At 48.9% G+C, this 23,725-nt stretch overlaps 1 protein-coding gene across 1 annotated transcript in view; it reads right to left on the bottom strand.

Annotated features, from left to right (window-relative positions):
- NEDD4L (NEDD4 like E3 ubiquitin protein ligase) overlaps positions 1–20,584 on the bottom strand; it is a 338,017-nt gene extending 317,433 nt beyond the window's left edge. Inside the window, exon 1 of the mRNA XM_042910374.1 lies at positions 20,251–20,584. Within this exon, the coding sequence (XP_042766308.1) occupies positions 20,251–20,298 (48 nt within the window). The 5' untranslated portion in view covers positions 20,299–20,584. The remainder of the gene's footprint in view (positions 1–20,250) is intronic.
- Between the last annotated feature and the right edge of the window lie 3,141 nt (positions 20,585–23,725).

Here is a 23,725-nt window from a genome sequence, read left to right as displayed (position 1 = left end):
ACAAAAATCAACCCAATCCCCAAACAAGCTTGCGGCATTCAAAGAGAAAAATGCTCTCTCAGCCAGTTACTGAATTTCTTAGTGCCTAGAAATCAACATCCCAAGAAAAACCCCAAACCACCTAACTTCTATGAAAACGGAGGCTTAAAAATGGGATTTACAAAAGCCTTCCAAAAATATCATGAGATGTAACAGGAAACAAACAACTGAAGTAATGAGGCGGGGCGGGGGGGGGGGGGTGGATTTGTATATATTTCTATCGTACAAAAATTCAGTAATTTCTGCCTCCACTTTTGTTAAAGATTTATGCTAAGTTTCTCTCCTGATACTAACTCTACAAGATCTGCATCTTAGAGAATGTGCCTGGTTCTTTCCGAATTCAGCACCAAGAACTTTTGGCATGGCATTCCAGCCACCCTGGGACTCTAAACACTTACTTCAACAGAAAGTCATCATTCAACACCTTCTCAGACCTTCCTACTGGAGGAGTTGCCATCAGAGCCCATATCCCGTTACACCCAACACCCTGAGTGGTGGGCAAGCATGCTTTCCCAGGGGATAAGTTATATTTCTAGAAACGGCCTCAAAGCCAACCACAGTGAGTAAGAGGAGTGTTGGATGCAGTTAAGGCCATTTTGATGAGGTGTTACTGTAAGGTAATGAGGCTGATGTGAACAGTAACCTGGCTGAGAAGGCAGTGTTGACAGAGTAAGGATTACCAAAAAATTCACTGACCTACAGTTACCCTGTGAAGAGTCAAGGCAAAGGCCTCTCAAGAAACCACCTTGAATGGCAATACCCATTCTGTTAAGAAAGTAAATTGTTCCTTATTTTATTGTCATCTCCAGTTAAAAGCAAAGGGAGAAAGGAATTATTTTCATTTAAGAATACCAAAGCTATTCTGGAAACTTGTACAACTCCATGTATAGCTGAGGTACCAGTTATGGATTTCTGTTTGCCTTGGAAAAAAATATAACAAAAAAAAAAAAAAAGAGAGAAAGAAGAAAAAATATAACAAAAGCATTTACTACTTGGAAAATCAGCAAGGTCATCTGATGGTGAGAGTGGACAAAGAGTTGCTAAGGAATGGCTAGAGGAGACTGAATGGTGTTATCTTATCAGGGAATTTTTCAGTCCCGAACTATCTTTAAAAGACAAGATCTGTGCAAGATCAAACAGCAAGAAATGCTTAGGATGTGGTTGATGTAATTGACAAGCTCAATGCAGCCACATGACTGGAGCCAGGTGAGAGTCACCCACATTCTGACACGTCACAGCAGAGCCAACAGAATACAGCAGCTTTCCAAAGAGGCTCCCCCACCCATCACAGGAATTCCCTCCCAGCTTGAGAGCAAGGACCACACCTTGCACAGAAAGCCTCCAGCAACGATGACCTTCATACCTTAATACAAGCACATTCTAGATCATCTACACGGCCACTTCATGTAGCTGCGTACTCTCGCTGATTTCTGGAGCTTCCATCGGCACTTGTATGCGTGGTCTAGATGGCAACAGTAGTTCCCATGGTGTCTCCAGCTAACTCGACTTTAAGTCAACGATGCCTTTGTGCTCTAGCACAAAGTACAATAAAAGTCTGAATAACGGAAGTAAAGGAAAACAGGATAAATGATGACCCCGCCCCCAACTCCACTGCCTGTGGCAGGTCAGGAAAAAAACTTGTCTTAGCAGCCAGACTTCCTAAGCACAGAGGATGGCTGTGGTTTTAGCCAAACAGCATCACCTATCACATTAAAATCATAGTTCAACTGAATTAGGGTGGGAATTAGATTTGTAATGAATCTGTGTATTGGTTCTCATGATCACTATGGTGATGCACGTACTATAAACGTGTTTATTCCTTTTTATGTTTGGACACATTTTAAGAAACGTTATAATAAAAAATAATTTAAGGCAACACGTGGAGCCCTCACCAATGTTTTCTCTCTAAAGGAAGTCTACTTCACAAATGCTTTAAAAAAATACTAGATCAGGGACGTGTCGGGGGCTCAGTCGGTTGGGCGTCCCACTTCAGCTCAGGTCATGACCTCACAGTTGGTGAGTTCGAGCCCTGTGCCGGGCTCTGTGCTGACAGCTCAGAGCCTGGAGCTTGTTTCAGATTCTGTGTCTCCCTCTCTCTCTCTCTTTCTGCCCCTCCCTGGCTCGCACTGTCTCTCTCTCAAAAATAAATAAACATTTATTTAATTTAATAAACATTTAATTTAAATTAAAAATTTTTAAAAAAATATTAGATCATGTTGCCTGCGGTCTTCCCATCCCAGAAGAGGAAACACAATTGATTGTTCTTCCCAAGGCAAGCAATATAGAATAAGGTCTTCCTCACTGGGGCATCTTGGGCCAAAAAAAGCTAAGCCCAGTCAGTTAGGCACTGACTAATGTTAACAATATAATGAACAGACATTTGTTATTTTGATAGTTATGTCTTGATATTGAGCTAAATTTAGAAGGGTTCCTTTCACTGATTGTGCCTTTGGTTTATTTGTCAAAACTTCCTAGGACTACTTTTGAGTTATGCACGTGAACCTCAACAAGGGATGTGAAAGGCAGCAACTATACCAGCAAGTTCAATGTTGAAAGTGGTATAATCCAGGCTAGCAACTGCTTGCACCAAGATGGCGGCCAACAACCAAGTATGAAGCCCTCCTGTGCCCATCTGCCCTCTGATTTTCTATCAATCTGTACCATAATGAAAACATGAACTCTCCAACATAAAGCTTGCGACTCTGCCACTGGCTTGCCCAACTCTGTGATGGGAACACCCTTCAGGGCCCTCTTAAGCACCTGCTTTCTAGCAAGACTGGCAACAGATTCGAAGGTGACAACCCCCCAGAGCATTGGCTGGACTCAAGAGTCTCATCTGTTTCAGGATAACAGATCCAACGGGTGAAGGACAAACTTCGCGCTCACCGAATGGTCCCAACAGCCCAAGCACCAGGGCACCGTGTGGCTTCAAAATAATAAGATGACACAGCACAAAGCTGTTTTAAACAGACAAATCATGTCCATAAAAGTTCCTATCCCAATTTCAGTGACGCAGTCCCCTTTCACATCACCATCCAAGACTGTATCTTCAAAAACATAACCTTGAAAATATCAATAGTACGATATTATGAAGAGTTCAGCTAGGAGAACTCGGTCCCAAATCTCTAACGTCATGAGCTACCCAGGAAGGCTGCCACATACATCCAAAATCTGGCCGGGAGCTGGATAAGAACCAAAGTGGGCAGCAGCCGACAAAATTAGAAACCCCGTTAGAAAATTAGCAACTGTACCCTGAGCTACCAAAAGCTGTCTGGTCATTCTAGACCACACACTGAAACAAACGGGCTCTCTAAAGGGCTCCTTACCTCTGGCAAATCAGTGTATTTTTTTTACATTTGTCTTTAAATCCAGAGCAGTCCTAGATGACCCTCCAAATTCCCCCTCTTCGTGTTTATCCCTTCCCACAGGGATACTTAGTAATTAAATTAGTAAAAGACAGCCAGCAATAGTTCATATGCACAGGGAATAAATAGGGCTTGGAATGCCAATTTTTGCATTTTATCTTACCGTAAATTAACAGTATTTTTTTTTTAAAGGAGAGGATAGTACGTGTTCCCATATTTAGATCTGCAGGGGGAAGCCAACATCTAAATGATCATATTTCTGTGAAATCTTCACTGTAAGACCTTCAGGATCGGAAAACGCAGAGCTATTCGATCCTATGCGGAGCGGAGTATAAATAACCACCTTCCTTCCTGCCTCCTCCAGTCTGGAGCCAGCACTACAGAAAAAGAACCCCCCAGCCCGACGCGCCTCTTCCTTTGCAGCACCGTTCGGAATAAAAGCAGCAGGGGGAGAACTGAGACGGCATGTCTGAATCCTACATCCAGAAGACGGGGGTTCAAATTCGGACTCGGGAACTTACTAGCTCCGCGGCTTGGGTCCTGTTCCCCTCTAAGCCTTCATTTTGTCATTGGAAAAATGTGAAAGATAGGACGTACAACAGCTCATGACTGGTCCATGGGTTAAATTATATAGCCCCATGTACAGCTGGTAGGCCTCGGAGTGGGATTGCTCAACCCTGGCAATAGTGGCATGGGGCCTGTATTTCTTCGTTGTGGGGGACGCTGTGTGCCTTGTAGGATATTTAACAGTGACCCCGGCCTCTCCCCACTGGATGCCAGGAGCACCTCCCACGTTGTGACAACCAAAAATATCACCAGGCATAGCCAAATGTTGGAGGGGGGATACCCCCCAGTTTAGAACCTTTATACAAGGTATTTACTAAATGTGGGTTTCTCCCTTCCTCCCATCCATGTAGCCCTCTGAAACAAGAAACCTGGGTGACTATTCTAGACTCCTTCCTTTTTCTCACCTCATCAACCAGTAACCAATCCAATGCGGCCTGCCCCCTAAAATGCCTCCTGCATTTATTTATCCCCCTTGCTGGCTTCCACTGTCATGATCACCATCTCCACCCGGCCAGCTGCAGGACCTCCTATGGTTATTCACCTCAAATCCACTCTCCCCTTGCTGCACAGCAAGCACCAGAAAAGCACAAATCACACAGGTCTCCCAGAGTGCCTCCAAGGATGGGGGACCCAGTTCCTGGACAAGGTTCCTCCCTGAAGAACTGCCCTGAGACACCAGGGTGCTGGTTCCACCCACGGTCTTGGGAGCCAGACTGCTTCGATTCAAGTCCTGGCTCTGCCTCTTACTAGCTCTGTGACCCTCTGGGCAAATCAATTAACATCTTTGTGCCTCAGTTTCTCTCCCGACCCTATAAAATGGAGAAAGACGTACCCACCTCAAATCGCTGAGGTGAAGACGAGGCAAGTTCGTTTTTGTTAAGACCTTTCTGTCAGCACCGAGCATGTAGAAAGTGCTCGAATTTTGGCTGTTCGCTTATCTTTATCTAAAACTCAGCTCAGAGCTCACTGTTCAAGGCTGGATACCCCATCTTTTCCACCTATCTTTATGCCCCAGACCCAAAAGCACTGCCCTGGAGAGCTGTTTCTGCTCCTTCACGGACCACCACGTGTGATGGTCGTTTACGCAGCTGTCTCAAATCGGTCAGAGCCTCTCACCATCCCCAGCACAACATCAGGCCCCACGAGTGTGCCCTCCATCCAAGACACCTGCAGATCAGCCAATCTCAGCAGATCAGGTGCCCCCCGCCCCCCCAAAAATCATTTTTGAGATCTTCCTGAACCCTAATTTGTTCATGCCACAGAGGTATTACCCCTTTTTTCTAGTCCATAGGATTAACTTAGAATTGGGGAAAATGGGGAAGAGTGAAACTCTAAGTGAAAAGATCTCCTGCCTCTCCAAGTCCCAAAGAGGCAAATACACTCCACAGAAGGGCGCAGACTCGCCTTTGAGCCTTCAACACCCCTGGGCTTTATTTTCCTCAGATTCTTAAAAGGGCAGAGAAACCGTAGAAACTATCCTCGTCCGTACCAGGGCACCGGCCTGAAACGTCATGTTGCAGACTCCACAATCCAAAGCGCCTGGCAAAGAAGGGCACACACAGTCTTTGTGGCCCGGGAGTTAAAATCGCCACAATAATAAGCCCGGTAAGCTGAGAAGCTGCTCCTTCCTGGAGCGACAGGGCCGTTATGGAACTCGGACGGGCCAAACCACCTCGTCCTATCCTTACGACTGTCCATTAGCGGGCCTTCCGGTCCCTTCCTGCAATTATCAACCTTTTTGTGTATTGACACCAACCTCATTCCAACAAGCCTGAAGTCGCTTTTAAGAAGATATACAATTTAAGACAATAAAAGTGTTTCAAAGCATCAGGGCAATGGGACGGAGAAGGTCAGAGGACACCAGGAGGTCAACTGGGGCTCAACCACGAATTAGAACAGTACTTCTGAAGCTCGGCATTCCACTGAAAAGGTGAAAAACGTCTCTCAATTCGCCTCTCTGCTGACTTACATTTTTTGGTTGTGATTTCATTTAGTAGGTCTGCATCCCGGTGGTGCTGGCTGCCCCGAGGCTGGCTCCTGGGCCCTAGGACAGCTATACTACCTCCATGTTTGGTGCTGATTCATTGTTCCTGTGCCTTTTCAGCCCTAGGGAAATGTACACTCATTACCCACCCTCCCACCCCACGTCCACCATTGTTTGGCTTCGCTGGGCAGGAGGAGGAAACCACTGACCTCTTACCACCTCACCTCCTCGGCCTGAGGCAGCCGAAGGGTCACCGATGCCAACACAACCAAAGGTGGTTTCCGACAGGCCCAGAAACCCCAAAGCAGTGACCACACCAAACCCACTGCGAAGGCAGGCTCCCTTTCTGCGTCAATCTCTCCCTCTCCGCACACAAATACACCCTGGTGTCTCCCAACCTCAGAAAACATCCTCCAGGACCCAGCCCTCGCTCTGCGGCAGCCACAGGCCTCCACGCTCGTTCACAGCAAAATTCCTCCAAAGGGTGGCCTCCCCAGGGCCTCCGTTCCCACTCCTCCTGACACAGCTCCTACCAGGGCCACCAAGGCATCCGCCTCATCCTCCCGTCACTTGTCCCCCAGAGCGCCAGCCGCCCTCCTCGCCCAGGGCCTGGCCTCTCCTCCACCCCAATCCTCACCTTCCCCAAGTTCATGGCCTCAAGTGTCAACTAGCCCATCCCCGCCCTGACAGCACGGCTGGGTTCTAGATGCTCATATCCACCTGCCTGCTGGCGTCCCCCGGATTCTTAATGGACACGTTACTTTTAGCCTCATCAGCACAGACCTTTTTGCTCTCCCGATTTCCCCGCCCGCTGCTACACCAACATCCCAAGTCTCTCTAACGGTCCAGTCCCAGCCAATTCCTCCAAAACCTATGGCCGGTCCCTCCATTCTGCCTCCCCCTGCTGTGCCCCCGCTCGAATCCCGGCTTGCCACACCTCCTACCCAACCAGTCCCGGAGTTCCCCGACTGGCCTCCCTGCCTTCATTCATTCCTGTCCTTCCAACAATCCTTTCTCCTCCAGTTACTTCAGGCCACAAATCAGATCCCTCTACTCCTCTGCCAGAAAAACGCTCCAACGGCTTCCCACTGTGCCGAGGAAAGCCCAGCCCTCCACAGTGGCTGTCCAGGCCCTCCTGATCTGTCCCGTCCCCCCTCTCTGACCCTGCTGCCTGCCAGTCCCCCCCAGGCTCCAGCCACTCTGGTTTTCTGCCATTCCCCCAGCTCCTCCAGCTCATTTTCATCTTGGGGCCTTCACGTTTGCTGCTCCCCACCCCCCCCCCCCCCCCAGTCTGGAATATTCTGTCCCCAAACCTCAAGCAGCTGACAGCACCTCAATCTCAACTGAATCCCTCTCCCATATCTCCAAGGACACCGTAGGTCCCTGGGGAGCACCCGTAAACCTACAGCACCTGGGGTACACTCAGCAACCCCCCCAACAAGGACACAAAATTTGCAAAAATATGTCACGGCCTCTCCATGATGCAGGGATGGCAAATGCTCAAAACACACACCGCCTCGCCTCACTATCGCAACCACTCAATCCACATTTATAACGGGCCTGATCCACGCTTAGCTGGGTCTTCTTTTAGGGAGGGGGATGCTGATGCTCCCTTGGCCCCTGCCGCGGCCGAGGCCTGGCTCTCCAGCTGACAGCATCAGAAACCAATTCCCATGTGGGGGGGGGGGGGGGGGGTGCGCTCAGTGTGAGATCTGGCGGGAGGCCAGGCCCACCTCCCACCACTGAAACCGAAAGTTTAAAAAAGGAGGAACAAACCCTGCATCCCCCTCCCGCGGCAGCAAGGGTCGCCGGCACGGGCCTGAGACTGGCCGTCGGGGACGCCAAGAGGCAGCGAGCAGGTCAGAATTGGTGCAGCAGGCCCAGACCGGTCTCCTTAGAAAGTCCCGCTTTCGAGGCTGGCCTCCCGCCGGTGTCTGGAAACTTGAACGGTAAACAGTTCCTTCCGCAGACGGTGCAACATTCCCCGAACGAGACGTGTGCCTCACTGTGCCCAGACTGTGCCGGCCACGTGCTTCACGCCCAATTCCGGGAGTCTGGAAGTGCGCGTGCTAGGCGGAGGGCATCCCACGGCCAGCCCCCGACAAAACCCGGGGCTCGGAGTCCCTCGTGAGACTCCCTGGTGGACAACGTCCCACACACGCTGTGACACACGCTGTCACGGCTGCTGCTGGAGGAACTCTGCACACGCTGCGGGCCACCACTGGGAGAGGACTCGTGGAAGCCGGCGACCTGGTCTCCCCCAAACCTCACTCCACACATCTCTTCCTTTTGACTTTGCTCTGTGCCCTTTTACTATAATAAACCGTAACTGTGAGTACGACAGTTTCTGGGTCCCTGTGAAGGAATCACTGAGCCCGAGAGTGGTGGTGAGGACCCCCGACACAGGTAAGCAAGAGGAGAGGGACGCAGCCACGGCAAGGGGGTTGCCCCCACGCGGCACCCAGAGACGGGTATGGAACGGTGTCAGAGGTGGCATTCAGTGTCGGGGGGCCCCGGGTCCTTCACTGTGATTTGGGGTGCCCAGCCTCCCTTGGCCCCTGCCTGTCGCAGCCTACGCCCGGCTCTCCAGCTTGACAGGTACTCCTGTGCCATCCAAAATGCCTTCAATAAATCCCTTTCTGCTTAAGTTAATCAGAATCGGTCACTGTTGCTTGCAATCAAGAGCCCTAACCATAACAGATTGTGTATAAAAAGAAGTGCTATAAATAAGATTGAAATGGCGGAGTCGGGGGCAGGCGGAGGGTCCTGTGAGCCCCACCATCCCAGCCTGGGGAAGTTGGGCATTCTGACTAGGCAGAGCAAAGGCAGAGTGGGTTCAAGCGCCCAGCCGTCCGTTGGATCCAAACGGTGTGCCTCTTCATGTGAGGCTAACTTCAAACGGCTCTGAGGCAGAAGCGAAGGGGATGAACAGGGCACGGAGACCATTCGCTAGGACACAGAAACTCCCAGAACCAGAGACTTCATCTAGAAAAGGTCACGGGCTGTTGTTACCAGGTCAAGGTATTGACCAGATGCAAACAAACTCAGTACCAAGTTTTCACAGGAGCAATATTGCCAAATACCCAGATCAGCCAACACTAGCCTGTGGCTGTTCGATCCCTAGACACCCAACCCTGAAGCCCCAAACTCACACCCAAGCAGGAGCCAAGAAGAGGCAGTTTGCCAGGACCGGCCGCATCCAGGTGCAGCTGTAGAGGGCAGGGACCCTGGGAGAGTCTCACAATGGGCATAATCCAGCAAAGCCATGAGCTGCCAGGCTAGCGGACCAAGCCAAGGATGCCTTGCTATTCCTGATCCGGCGACCAGCACGCTGGGAGTTTTCCTATTTTCACCCTCTCCAAATGGGAGGTTTATGGTAGCATCCTACTCTTTCTTCACCATTGCAGGCTGATGTTTTGGGGGACCCGACCTATTTAGCCATACCATCACTGGACCATTAAAACCAACTCCTTTCAGGGGTAAGAGAAGGGACAGTGTATCACCCAGAGATCCTTGCAATACTCAGGTGAAAATATGGGTTGCCTCTCTAGGGAAAGGGAGCATGTGATTTCAGGAAGCCATGGGTATTTCTGAAGGTGAATATATCTGAAGGTGGATGAATTATCCAGTGGGTGGACTGTGGGGCCTTCATGGGCTTCACCTCAGCTCAAGGGGTAGACCCTTAGAGCAATAAAGGTAACCCCATCCCCTCCTTGCCAGCAGCTGGTTAAAAGATGAGCAGATCAAAGCCTCCGTGGCCAATGGGACACAAGACATTGCCTAGGTATTTCTGGGAATGAAATGTCTTTAATCTTAACAGAAAGACCCAGGAAGCCATTCTCTTTCCTCTGCAAGTAGGAAAAAAGAACATAGCTCTGGTTGCCACTCTCAGACCAAGAAGGTCTCTGAAAAGGGTCAGGCCTTAGACCGTGGAGTAAAGAATGGAACCTGATTCCTTGATGATGTCACCGAGCTGGCACTCCTCCTTACTGTCCAGGTGGCTGCTTAACAGACACAGCATTAACTGAATAAGAAAGATAACGCCGGTCTCCATGACAACTATCAATAATCTACCATAACGCACAGGCCACCACGATACACAGATTGAGATTGGCCAACTCAAGCACTACAATTCTGAGATACCCGCAAACTGTAACTTTGGGGGGAGGAGGGGGGGTGGTATGAGTGCAGGGAACCCACCACCACATTATACACACACGTCAACTGCAAGATGCATCCGCGGGTCAGAAATATTAAAAGCGGCAGCAGGGAGAGGGACACACAAAGACAAGTGTCAGATCAGACATAACATAGTATTTGTCAACTGCACCCTTTTGTTCGGGAAGGGACCACCATGAAATGTACTCAGACGTACCGATCCTGGATGTACGTTACAAGTCAGCTCGAAGGCAAAATAAAGAGCTGCTTCCAGATACTTAGATAGTCGCACAGATGATCACAGCCGTGTCCAAGTACCTTTTCGAGATCTAAAACTATTCAGTACTGCAACAAGACTGAGTCAAAACCCAAAGACGCAAAAGGAGAAATAGATTTCAGTTTAGTTTTTATGGCACACACACAGGCCCCAATTTCATTGTGCACACAAAAATTTCAGAGAACGTAAAACACAACTAATGATCTAAATTACTTTTATGCAGCTGTGATGCACAGAAAGATGAAAATCCAAATTTTAAGTGTCCGTGACGGACAAAATGAAACCTCTGTACTGCGAGTGAAAGTAAGTCTAATTTACTCATTCCCCACCCCACGCCTTTGTTTTGGAAAAAAGTCCACTCCTTTTTTCACCTATCCCGCAACTTTCCACGTTGGTAGGGAGCTCCTAAAAGGCAAGAGTGGCAACGCACCGACCTTGATATCCTTAAATACAAAGCACACAGCAGGGCCCTTGATGAACATATGTTCATCACGCTATCAGTATCTGTTCTGAACAAGTGCTCTCATTTTTTACCCAAAGCCTCTTGAATTTGCTTTTATATTAAGAAAAAGTTCACCGTAGAAATATAGAAAAATATAAGTAAAATACAAAAAGATGATGAAAATTACCCATAATCCCTTTACTCAAAAATAACTGTTATTATCTTGATATGTACCCAGTTACATTTTTTCTATGCATAAACACATACACACATGCACATGTGTGTGTATATATATACACGTGTGTATATACACATACATATGCATATATGTGTATAAATACACACGTGTATATATATACATGTGCATATATATATACATATGCATAGATATATACACATGTATATATATATATATATATACACATGTGTATACACACACACACACACACACACACACACACACACACACACATATATAGTTTGTTTTTTTTCACAGTAGTCTTCACATCCAGCACAAAGCCCAACACGGGGCTTAGATCCACAACCCTGAGATCAAGACCTGAGCTGAGATTCAGAGTCAGATGCTTAACTGGCTGAGCCACCAGATGCCCCTCTATGCATATGTACTTTTTTTTTTTTTTTTAATTTTTTTAACGTTTTTATTTATTTTTGAGACAGAGACAGAGCATGAATGGGGGAGGGTCAGAGAGAGACGGAGACACAGAATCCGAAACAGGCTCCAGGCTCCGAGCTGTCAGCACAGAGCCCGACGCGGGGCTCAAACTCACATACCGCGAGATCATGACCTGAGCCGAAGTCGGACGCCCAACCGACTGAGCCACCCAGGCGCCCCTATGCATATGTACTTTTAACCACAAGAGGACTGTATGGCACCCCCCGTTTTGTAACCCACTTTTTCCAACTATATGAGTGACATCTCCACATTATTAAATCCTCTCCAATATCTCCCCAACCCACCAGCCACCCCCATGGGTGGTGCACGCTCTTCTCTACCTCACTTCTCAAAGGAAAGGAAAAGCTCTTACTCTGAGTTCAGAGTGTTCTCTTCCACTATTAACAGTCGGCGGAATTAAGACACCATTTCCAAAGGCAGACAGCACGGCACATACCAATTTCTCGATTATGGGGATAAACATACTCTACAACACAGAATCAACCCAGGGTTCAGCTCCCTTCAGAGAGTGCTTCATTCAAGAGCCACATCCGTTTATCCTCTGGAGTAACTAACAAATGGGGAGGAAGTACAGACGTGTAAAAACAACCCGACTGTAGTTGCGTTTGCATCCAATTATCACACACAATTCACGAAGCACAAAAGGAACCGGAGAATGATAAAAGGAAGCAAATGGAGTCCCAGTTTTGCTTTTTCTTGAAACCTCACACTCCTTCCCCTTTCCAACCCAAACCGCCGAAGATCAAGTTGGCGCAGTGATGGCACCTGGTGATGAATCACTTATTGAGAGAGAGAGAGAGAGAAAAATGGAGCCTTAGAAAAGGAAGTCAACATACACCGGTTCTAAAGGTAGTCGGGAGATTGGAGAGTAAGTAGGTGGCTCTCCAAATTCCGCGAGGTACACACTGAGCGCTTACTAAGCAAATTCTCTAAATAGCTTAGGCTTGCTTTTGTTTTCTGGAAGGGGTGGAGGGAGGACCACCAGACCGAAATAACTTCCAGCGTTTAAAACAAGACTGACGCACATTGAGTAAAACTAACCCATTCAGAAAACATCTTCATTTACGCAGGAAAAACTAATAGAGAAAGAAGATCTTCACCTTCTACGTCACCTCTGACCCAAGCCCGTCTTCACTAGAGCCCTCACACTGGTGACTTCCAACAGGTGCCAAAATGTACATTAACGCTTGAAATCTTACGGATCATGGAACAAAACTAAGTTTGCATTTCAAGACGTCAATTCCTAACAGATGTTCCACGGAGGCCCGCCAGGTAGGAACGTGCATCTTTCCAGCCACGAAGGCCACCTCAACGCCTCACCCGCAGCGCAAGGCCAGCTTCGCAAAGTGCCCTCAAAGACACGCTACAAAACAGGACCCGGAGCTTCATCCAAGGAGACCGGGAAGGCCAGGCCTTGAATGCCGCTGAAACTGGGAAGTAAAACGTGCAAATCGTGCTAACAAAGGCCAAGACTGAGGCTCACAAACACAAGTGAGCCCTTGTGACTGCACAAGGTCCCCCCTCAGTCTGGAGGCAGCCAGTCCCGCGCAGAGGCAGAAAAAGCACACGGCCTCCCCCCGGTGGACAGGAGGGGGGTGGACACGTACCTGAGTCACTCCAGTGCACCTGGGAAGCCATGGTCCGCCACAGCTGACATCACAGGTGATGGGACACCACCCTGACCTGTGATGGCCAGTGCATCCCCGTCATGGACCGCTATCCCCACAAGCCACTCTAAGTGCCTCCTTTACAGGGCGGCTTTCACATCGCAGCATTTTACACTAAGAACAAAGTCACTTTTCAATGGCCCCTTTTTCTTGAAGAGGCGGCATAAAAATACAAGATCTCTCAGTGGATCTCAGTGACTGCCAAGAAGTCACCCAACACTGAATGTGGGGACAGCGAGGGAATCGGATAGTCTCACCATCAAACTCGGCAAGTTCTGAATCAATACAGGACCTTGGAGTCAGGGACAAAAAGTCGACCTGAGTGTCACGTCTAAGCTAGTTACCCCAGATACACTTATGTAATGTGGCTTTCCTCACCTAAAGGTATTACGGTAACAGCCAGCATTCAGGGCCACTCAGGATCAGAACAAAACATTACAGCTATAACGAGGTCCTATATATTCATAAAAGAAGTGTCCCGGATCTTTATACCACCGATTTTCTCTCTGCTAGAACCTGAGCTACAGTCTTACCTCAGGAATCAAGAAGATCTCCAGCAATCAAGCACCCAGGAGTGGTGAGAATTATTAGTTCCTTCTCAAAGCCCATGATGGCCGTTCTGGAACAGTCCATACAGAACCAGCATTATTTAGAAGTCCCTAGGCACCCAAGAAAGGACACGGCAGTGTTTCTAGGAAGGACCATTTCCGTGTGTGTTTGTGGGTACCCCCCCCCAACAACCAGCACAACCAAGTGCCTTCCCTCTTCTAAATTTAATAGGCTCTGGAGAAGGGCGAACCTTAGAGAAAGGATGATGCTTGAAACTGATCACGTTGACACACATCACTTTAGGTATTGTTACCCAACTAATTTTTTCTTCTTTCAGTTTGTAGGAAGATACTGGTTTCTTAAATCTACGTGATCTTCATCTCTAAACTCGGCTCCCATTTCTACATTCCCCCAACAAGCAACTCCCAACCAAGGGTAACATCATTAAACAGTACAAACATTGCCACCTATAGTCAGAAAGTGAGATCTATTTGTTTATACGGTGACCTGGAAGAGAAACAATACAAAAACAGAAAGTAACATTTGGTCACCCTTCTCCCAGCCTCCACCAAGCCTAACATCCGCATACTTATTTTCATCATTACAGTATGCATATATCATGTTGATCCTCTTCAATATGGATTGTCAAAAGATCATGTAGTTGGCTTTATTATCGATTAAATAGATCACTAAGGCAAAAACACGTCAAAGACCCACCGCATCAAGAACACTTGAAAACCCTCCTATTCATCCAGGACCCCAAATTCAGAGGCACCAATAAAGTCTGTTAAAACAGATCTTCTAACTCAAAATAAGAATTGTAAGACGATCTCGATGTCTCGAAACTGATTGGTTTCTCTACTACCATGCTGCTATGTTTAAGAACTGCACCATGCGGGAAGGCTATTAAACAGGCAGTGAGCATAAGGTTTCTCCCCTCAATGGCGTGTGACATCATTCTCTAATGCCCGGGATTTCTGCCTGGAGATTCCTCCTGACTACACGTCAAGCATACTGATGCTCCCAAAATCACAGAACCACCCTGCAAGGAAGTTTCCTGGTGATGTGGGTCCTCACCGCACTGAGAAGATGCCCGGCTACCATTCAACCTCTTCCCTTTAAATTCTGCCATGGTAGGGGCACCCGGGTGGCTCAGTCGGTTAAGCATCCGACTTCGGCTCAGGTCATGATCTCACAGTCCGTGAGCTCAAGCACCGTGTCAGGCTCTGTGCTGACAGCTCGGAGCCTGCTTCAGATTCTATGTCTCCCTCTCTCGACCCTCCCCCGTTCATGCTCTCTCTGTCTCAAAAATAAACAAACATGAAAAAAAAATTTTTTTTTTTTTTTTTAACAAATTCTGCCATGGTGAAGAAACCAGGATTGTCTGACGATTCCTGTTTTAATGCTGTCCTTACCCCTTTGGGCAAAATTATTTTTATTCCTTAAGGAAACTGCTTTTCAGTAACAGGAGAATTCAGAACATTCTGAATAAATAAAACTGAAGAGGATATAAAGTGTCGATTTCTACAAATTCCATTGAACTCCTGAAAAAAATAAAAAATCTAACGAGAGTAGAATATAAGACAATGTGTTGTATTTGCCCGTTTATAAAACTGCTTTTAGGAATGCCTGGGTGGCTCAGCTGGTTACGATCAGACTTTGGCTCAGGTCATGATCTCACAGTTCGTGAGTTCGAGCCCCACGTCGGACTCTGTGCTGACAGCTCGGAGCCCGGAGCCTGCTTAGGATTCTGTGTCTCCCTCTCTCTCTCTCTGTCCCTCCCCTGCTCATACTCTGTCTCTCTCCCTCAAAAATAAATAAACATAAAAAAATATGTAAATGAAAAATAGCTGCTTTTAAATATCACAATAAAACCTAGGCCCTTTTAGGGTTTTTCTTAAATGTTACCAATCATGATGCAGGCTGTCACCGGGGTAAGCCCGTGTCCTGGGCACAGAGCACACCAGCCAGCACTGCTAGGCCTGATTCAGGCATTTGGACTTGGAACAAATGGGCAAGTCTTATCTCCCTCTACAAAACTGCTTTTCAGCATCCACCCTGAGATCCATACAGTATCTAAACTAATTTCCAAAAGCAATCTTGTGATCGCTTTTGCACGGCCTCAGAGACAGCATGCAGGGTTTCCCAAGTGATCTCTTGAAAACACACACGGACCACTTTTGAAAAAATTAACGACTCCTCTGAATTACTTACAGGTGGCTATTCAGGGGGCCTCTCTTGTGGGCTCCCTGCTTCTTCTCTGCCAATGTCCAGTCAAGACCATTTCCCACGTGCTACCCCTTTTCGCAGTAACAGAAAGGCAAAAATCTGACTAGCAACTGACTTGAAAGTGTTGAATGACTGGCGTATTATTTGAAACTGACGGCCCAGGGTTATCTCAGGTTTCTAATCGGAGTCACGAATTCTAAAACACCCTGAAATAAGGATGCTTCATGAAATTAATGGTATAACACGGTGTGACAGCAGTTTTTTTTCATTCTTTCTTAGTGGTACGTAAAATAATGGTGCATCTTCAAGTTGGCAGCCTCTTAAAGAAAACAGACCTGCGCCAACCTTCAGTGCTTGTTATGAAGGAGGTAATTATATGCAAGCGAATAAGGAGAAGCCCAGAATAGGGTGTAGGGGACATCTCCAAGGCGACGCCTAGGATCCACTAATTGTTGCCAGGTGAGAATGGAGCCCCAGTGAGGTCAGATTTTTCCCATTTTCTGTAAAAACTCCCAAGTTTTAAAACACAATGGAGACCATGCTAAGAAAGCCTCCCGGTCAATGCAGACCTAGAGGTCGTTCAGTTTACAACTCCTGATGTTTATCGCCATTGCAAATTAACCTCAACAACCCAGCTATGAAGACCTTTCAAGATAACTTGGAAGGGAGGAAGCATGTTCAAAGCTAGGGCTGTGTGATCAACAGAACGGGGTTCAGGGCCCAATTCCGTAACTTCCTCGCTGTGTGGCCTTATACAGGTCACTTGACATCTCTGAGCTTCCATTCCTCACCTGTAAATCTTAGCACGCCTCACAGTGGGTTCATGAGGATTGAATGAGACAAGTACATCAAGGCCTAACATGGTGCTAGGTATAGAGAAAGCATATGAAACCGTCGCCAATTACGCTGGTTTGCATAAATTACAGACGGAAGGTGTCAAAGGACTATCCCACGTCAGCCTGGCCTTCATTTCTATGCCATTTACCTCCCCGTAACCACCCCCAAAATGCCACATCTAATAAGAAAGCTGTCATTGAGACTTTAGTATTTCACCCAGCAAAAATCTCTTCCATAAAGGATTTCCAAAATCTTAGAAAGGATGTTGTAACAGAAGATTTCAGAAGATCAACAGTAACACTCCCAAGTAAACTGCCAAAATGTGCTACGGGATTGCCATTAAATAAACAAATACACAAAGCAAAACAAAAAACTGCCAAGGAAGCGCGCCAGACGCAACTGGTCCAACCGTTCGGATTCCCAACCCAACCTGAGGCTGGGCCCGGAATCACAAAATTTGGCCAATCTGCTCATCTAACACCCAAAGTCCTTCACCTGACGGCAATGTCAAATTTGGCTTCCTGAAGGTGACCCGATTTAAACCAGTAAATAGGAGTAATAACTCACTGAGGAACCTCAGCCGGAAAGACACAAAAAATAAACAGCACGTGCATTCACACAAGCAAAGTCCACATTTAATCCCTTCCGTTCTACAAGCTGGAGAGACCTAGGAGCAAGGTCCTCCGTCATGGCATCCACTGCTTCAGCAGCAGCACCTACAGCTAAAGAAGCTTTCTGAGAGGGGACACAAAGCCCGGGTGCCCTCCAAACACACAGTGCTCTCCCATCAACTTCCAACGAAAAACACAAACTTTAACTTCTAAGAAATGTGCCAGGTAGGGACACCTATTTTGCTAAGAGGTGCGCAAGACAACTGCGTGGCAATCAAAACCTCCTCCTGTGTGATGTCGGGCAGCACATCGAGTGCCCGAACTGAGGTACACCCATATTTAATACGCCTGGAAAAAACAGCCTCAGCCAGTCTGCTTTCGGAGCCTGTGAAGATCTGTCATTTGTTTCCTTACCCAGGCTAACTCAGAGAGACCAAACAAACTGTGCAAATGCCACAATTTGTTAATGTTCTACGAAGGCATTCCCTGATTTTCCAAAGGGTAACCTGACAGTGCAAAATCTCCCATAAAAAGCAAATACCGTAGAAATGGGAAGTCATCAAAACAGCCCTGCCTTATTTTCTCACTGGCGGGGGAAGCTGAAAAAACACAACAGATGTGAGTTGCCTTTTGTAATACAACGTGCAGGGGGTGGGGGTGGGGGGCGTGGAATCTCAATAGTTCTAGCGACACAGCCATCACTCAATAAAATGTCTTCGTCACCTCGTGCTGCTCCCCATACAGCCCCAAACATCCCTCTAGCAACATGCAGGAATGAACCCAGTCATACATATACACACAAACCCCAATGCTGTTTGTATTTCATCCTTCACTCTCACACTGGACACCAGTTAAGAAGATCTGTGTTAACTCAAGCGGCAAGATGCACTCTAGGCAGAAGGGGACACTGGATGTACATGTAAAGAAAGATTAAACAGGGATGTACACAGCATTCCTTGATCCCGTTAAATTTCCCAAAACACTCTTAATAGTAATATATTTTTTTCAGGGAGCTTTGAAAATCATATAAAAAAGAGAGAGAGACCAAAGATGAAATGCAGCGGTCTTCCCCCACAATACCTCAAAAGCCCTTTGTTTAGGAATGTCTGTATCTCAGCACCTTCCTAAAAGCTCGCTGCCTGCCATCTACTGCTGCTCATTAAATGGAGAAGTGGAGAGTGAAAGGGGAAGCTGCGGCAGAGGAGCCTGCCGGGGAGAGGAGCACCCCCTGGGTAAAAGAAAACAATGGTCCTTTCACCCATCCCCAGGTGACTGCTCCAAAAAAGGAAATTATTTTACCCGAGCACAGCATGGCAAAATAACCGAAAACGTAAATCACACATGATTTGCATTGCGATCATTCTTTGATAAAATACACACCACAGCAAGCTTTACCTAGCTGTTAAGGAAAAAAAAAAAAAAAAGCCATACCCCCAAACACCCTCCCCACCCCAAGATAACTATTCTATTACACACTTACAAAGCACGCGCGCGCGCACACACACACCCCATACCAGAAAGCTGGTGAGAGAGAAGCCATAACGTGGGCAGGTCTAGATAATAGCCTTCCGTGAACCCCACCCCCAACCCCGGAGAAAGAGGGGACCTCAGAAAAGAAAGGAGAGGAAGAAAGAGAAAGCCAGAAATCCTCGGGTTTCCAGGCATCAACTTTTCATGAAATGAACAACCAGGATAGGAAATACCTCCCTGCTGAGTAATGCTTCATGGGTTGTAAATTCACCTCTCGAAAGGGGAGCCAGACCTGAGCGCGCACCCCGCCAGATGGCAAACCCCTCCTACCTGCTCCATCCAGCCTGCTGGTCACGCCGCGCCAGCGACAGGCCTCCCACCCCCCCCCCCCTTTTTGGCCGCGCAACACACCAATAAGAGCCGAGCGTGGCTGGTCGTGAGAGGGCTCAGCAGCGATTTACCAGGATCGCTTCGAAAAGGAGGAGTGGGAAACTGCGAGGAGTGAGGGTAAAAACAAAGCTCTTTCCAGTCGAACCGGCAGCCTTGGAGGCGTGGCTTATCTGGTTTGCTTTATTAATAAAAGAGATCAATTGAGCTTTTGTCTCTACCCCGGAGGTGCCGGGCTTTAAATCCTTGGGAGGAAAGAAAAAGGAAAAAAAAAAAAATGGCAGGGCTGCAAGCTTCCCCCAAGTTTCCAGTAGCACCTGCCACCACGCCAGCCGTCCTCCCCCACCGAAAAGACCCCGAGATCCACTCTCCTGGTTTCGACTCTGCAAGGGACAGACACACCCAGCTCGAGCGTGTCGCCTACTCCCACCGTGATAAGCACACATTCATCAAGAGCACTTGCTGACTCGATCGCTGGAAAGTTCCAAAGGGGAGACAATTCAGGCTCCTCCGCGGCCCCGGGCTCCCCCGCGCGGCGCGGGCCCCCAGCCGAGACCCAGACGTGACATACATCATGGACTCCCGGGCTGGAGGGGCGAGAGGCGGAAAGTTGCCCAACAGCCCGGGAGACGCTGCTGGGAGAGGAGGGGGAACAGGCGGCCAGAGAGGCGCACGCGCCTTCCTCCCACTCCCAAAGCAGGGAGCAGCGGGGCGAACCCCGGCTCGAAGGGCGTAGCGCCGCTTTATTTACAAACAATGCTCACGGCTAGGGTTTGGGGGCGCAAGCGCCTGGCGCAAGGGCCCGAAGACCACCCCCCCCCCAAGCCGGGCCCCAACCGCAGAGCACACCCGCCTTTGAGGTTCCGCCGCAGGCGCTGGAGACGCGCACCCGGGGGTCGGCCCGATCCCCACCCCCTGCCGGCGCGGGACAGGAACTCCCCGGGGAGTCCCAGGAGGGAAGGGACACCGCTCACCTCATCTTCCGAAAGTCCGTAGATCTCCTCCCCGAGCCCGGTCGCCATGGAGCCGGCGCCCCGCGAGGGCTCGGAGGCGCTCCCGGGCGGCTGGGCTGCGGCGCGGGCGGCCGGTCTTCTCTCCTCCTCCGCGTCCGCGCCCGGCCTGCGCGCGTCCCGCCGGGGGAGCCGCCGGACGCCGGCAGGTGAGGGAGCCCGAGCGCGCGCTGCGGCCGCCGCCTGCGCCGCTTCTTCCCGGAAGGCTGCGGGGCCGTACGGGCTGGCGGTCCGGAGAGCGCGCCGTGCAGCGGGCGGCGGCGCGGAGCCCGCCGGGCTTTCCCTCCCCGCTCGTCCGCCCGCAGCACTCCGCCCCTCTCGGAGCCTGCTCTCCGATCTCCGGAACCCGGCTCGCCCGCCCCCTCGCTCGCTCCCTGCGGCCCCCGCTCTCTCCGCCCAGTCCTCCGCCTCCTCCCACCCGGCGCCCAGAGGGGACCCTCCCCGCCTCGCCGGGGCGGGCACACGCGCCCCCCAAGCCAATCACAGGCCGGACTTGGGGGCGGGCCGCGGGCTGCGGGGTGGCGGGGCTCTGCCCCCACGCCCACCCCACCCCCCAGGCCTCCAGCGTGGCTCTCCCGGGCTCACCCGGCCGCAGAGCGGGTCAGCCTGGGGCGTGGGTTTGGCCTTCCGAGCTGACCCACCCTCCTCTCTCGCTTGCCCTCTGCTTTGGGGAAGGGGCGACCTGGGCATTTGGGGGGCGGCAGGGGGTGGGGAGGCTGAAGGCATTTTCCCCGGGGGGGGTGGGGGGGGAAAACTCCACTCAGTTCATTCTTCTTCCCCACGGGCTTTTTACCCAGAGCCCTGAGCTCGCAGTAAATGTTAAAGGAGGAAATATGGATGTTTCTAGACCCCTTTAAATAATCTTGACCACCCCAGCAAGCCGGACTTGACTACGGTGTCAGTTCCCTGGAGCCGATCCGCCGGGCCTGGCCGCCTGCAGGGGAGAGGCCGCCCCGGTGTGGCCGCGAGTCGCCACTGCCTGTGTCAACCTTACAGAGCACAAAACCAACACAGCGCCAACTCTGGGTACACACCCACCCACTCGAAAACCGACAGCTTGGTTCTTTGAATAAAAGGCAGCTCATTTGTGAGCTGCAACGTGAAATATCAAACTCAAGTTTAAGGTTATCCTCTGCATATGCAAACTATTACGATGTCTTATTAGCCACCGTAAGATTTCTTCCCCGCTTCCAAGCTACTGTTTCTTCTACAGCAAGCAGTTCATTTTAATCCTGCAGATTTACAAGAGCGCCAGAGACTACTTTAAATAAATGAAAGAAATTCATCACTCGACTTTTTTTCCAGGAAGCCTTTCCTTAAATTTAGATGGTAAGTGCAGTTGGGAGTTAAAAAAAAAAAAAAAAAAAAAGAACAGGCCATTTTCCTTTGAAAAGAAACCTCGGAATGCCTACTTGGGTATTAACTGGGTGCTTTTAGAATTTTTCAAGAAGGAACTCACGTGATCCTAGAGAATCGTTATGCCTGTTCCCAGCTACTTTACTAAAATATCTGCCGTATGCCCTGCTAGATCATTTTCTGATCTAGCAGGAAGAAAATGGACATATCCAACCTCACCTAAACTCTTTGCCTCCCAATGACATTACACTGGCTTAAAACAATGTGCTCTAGGTATAATGGGTCTCAAGGCTTAGCCCCATGGAGTTAATATCTCTCAGAAGACTTCTTGTCCAGGAATCATGGGCCATTAAATCAACAGTACTTAGATACCACAAAAACCCAATTGAGGGGGGAAAAAATCATCTTTACCGAGGAGCACTTAAGACAGATCTCTTCATTCTTTGTACACAGCCCCAATTCTAACATGCTCTTCACGGAGCCTGAGACTCCTATAGGATTCACTGCTTCTTTACCTCACTAGCCAGGCCTTTGTCAAACTTTGTTACCTTTATAGGGGGCAGGGGGCGAGTACTCGATTTTCAAGTTTTCTAATAGAGAATTGAAATTTCTAACAATATTCCTACATCCCGGAGGTACATAGTTCCAAGCGTTATCCTTGGGGGAGACCATAATGTATGGGAACTGTAGAGGTGGGTCATATTTCCTCCCTGGTTCCTGCTCCCACACCCCCACCCCAACGGCCTACACCCACCCCCCGGCACTCTTGGGTCATGTCCTTGGCTTTCCCTAAGGAAAGGCTATTAGAAACTACAAGAGGAAACTTGCCATATGTCATTTATTGTAGGGGTGTTTATAAAACTGTGATTCATAACATCATTCGATGACTCCTGTAAGAACACTCGTAACGTTTCAGATCTGTGAAGAAAAGTTTCCTTGGGGCACCTGGGTGGCTCAGTCGGTTAAGCGTCCGACTTCAGCTCAGGTCATGTTCTCACAGCCTGTGAGTTCGAGGCTCACGAGTTTGAGCCCCACACCAGGATCTGTGCTGACAGCTCAGAGCCTGGAGCCTGCTTCAGATTCTGTCTCCCTCTCTCTCTGCCCCTCCTCCGCCTGCACCTGCTCACTTGCACGCGTGCTCTCCTTCCCTCTCTCTAAAATAAACATTAAAAAAAAATTTTTTTTTAAAGAAAAGCTTTCTTTCTTCCAAGGGACTGGGAAGCTTTTACATATGGATGACAAGAACTATTTCAGATGATTATTTTTCTATTTACCCTGGCCACCAGGAAACAGAACCAATCTTCTGGCCTTAAGCCATAAAAGAACCCGTAAAAAATGAAATCAGTCCCCTTCGTAATTACGTACCAGCTTTCCCCCAGTGCAATGGTTCTGTATGCTGGATGCACATTGTTACCATCTGGGGAGGTTTAAAATTACCCAGTGCCCAGTAACAAGGGCTCAGTTGTTAGTATAGGAGACCATGATTGCATTGGTTCAGAGTAGGCACACAGGCATCAGTAGTTACAACGGCTTCCCTGGTGAGGCTAATGTGCATGTTAAGTTGCGAATGATAGCCTCTGCCAGTGGTTCCCAAATTTTACTGCACATAGGAACACCAGGGGAGATTTAAAACTATTATTCTCTACCTTCTTCTCCCAGCCACTGATCTAACTGGTGTGGGGTGCCACGTGGGCATCAGGAGTTTTAGAGGCTCCCCCCAGGGTTTGTCAAGTACAGCAAAATGTGCGGACCTCTGGCCCAGACTACTATTCCTATTCTTCACATATTTTCTATGATCTTGATTTTTTAACGTAGAGACCATAGCAGATTATAAACATACTCAAATCCTCTGTGGAATGAGGTAGGATGTAAACGAATGTACTTAATGTGACTACAGTTGCTGATGAGTCCTACCTGCTAGGGCTCTGAAGTCTCAGAATAGCAATCCAGTGTTTTGGAAAGTAGTACTGTGGGGAGAACAACCCCTAAGAGAAACTCTCTGGCATTCTCATCCAAAGCAAAATCACTCTGGCATCCTCTGGTCAGGTTCCCATCTACCCAACATAGATCCTGACTTTATGTT

The sequence above is a fragment of the Panthera leo genome, chromosome D3 (genome assembly GCF_018350215.1).
Source record: "Panthera leo isolate Ple1 chromosome D3, P.leo_Ple1_pat1.1, whole genome shotgun sequence".
NCBI classification, from domain to species: Eukaryota; Metazoa; Chordata; class Mammalia; order Carnivora; family Felidae; genus Panthera; species Panthera leo.
Note: the sequence above shows the minus strand (reverse complement) of the source record. Positions and strands in the feature narration are given on the sequence as shown.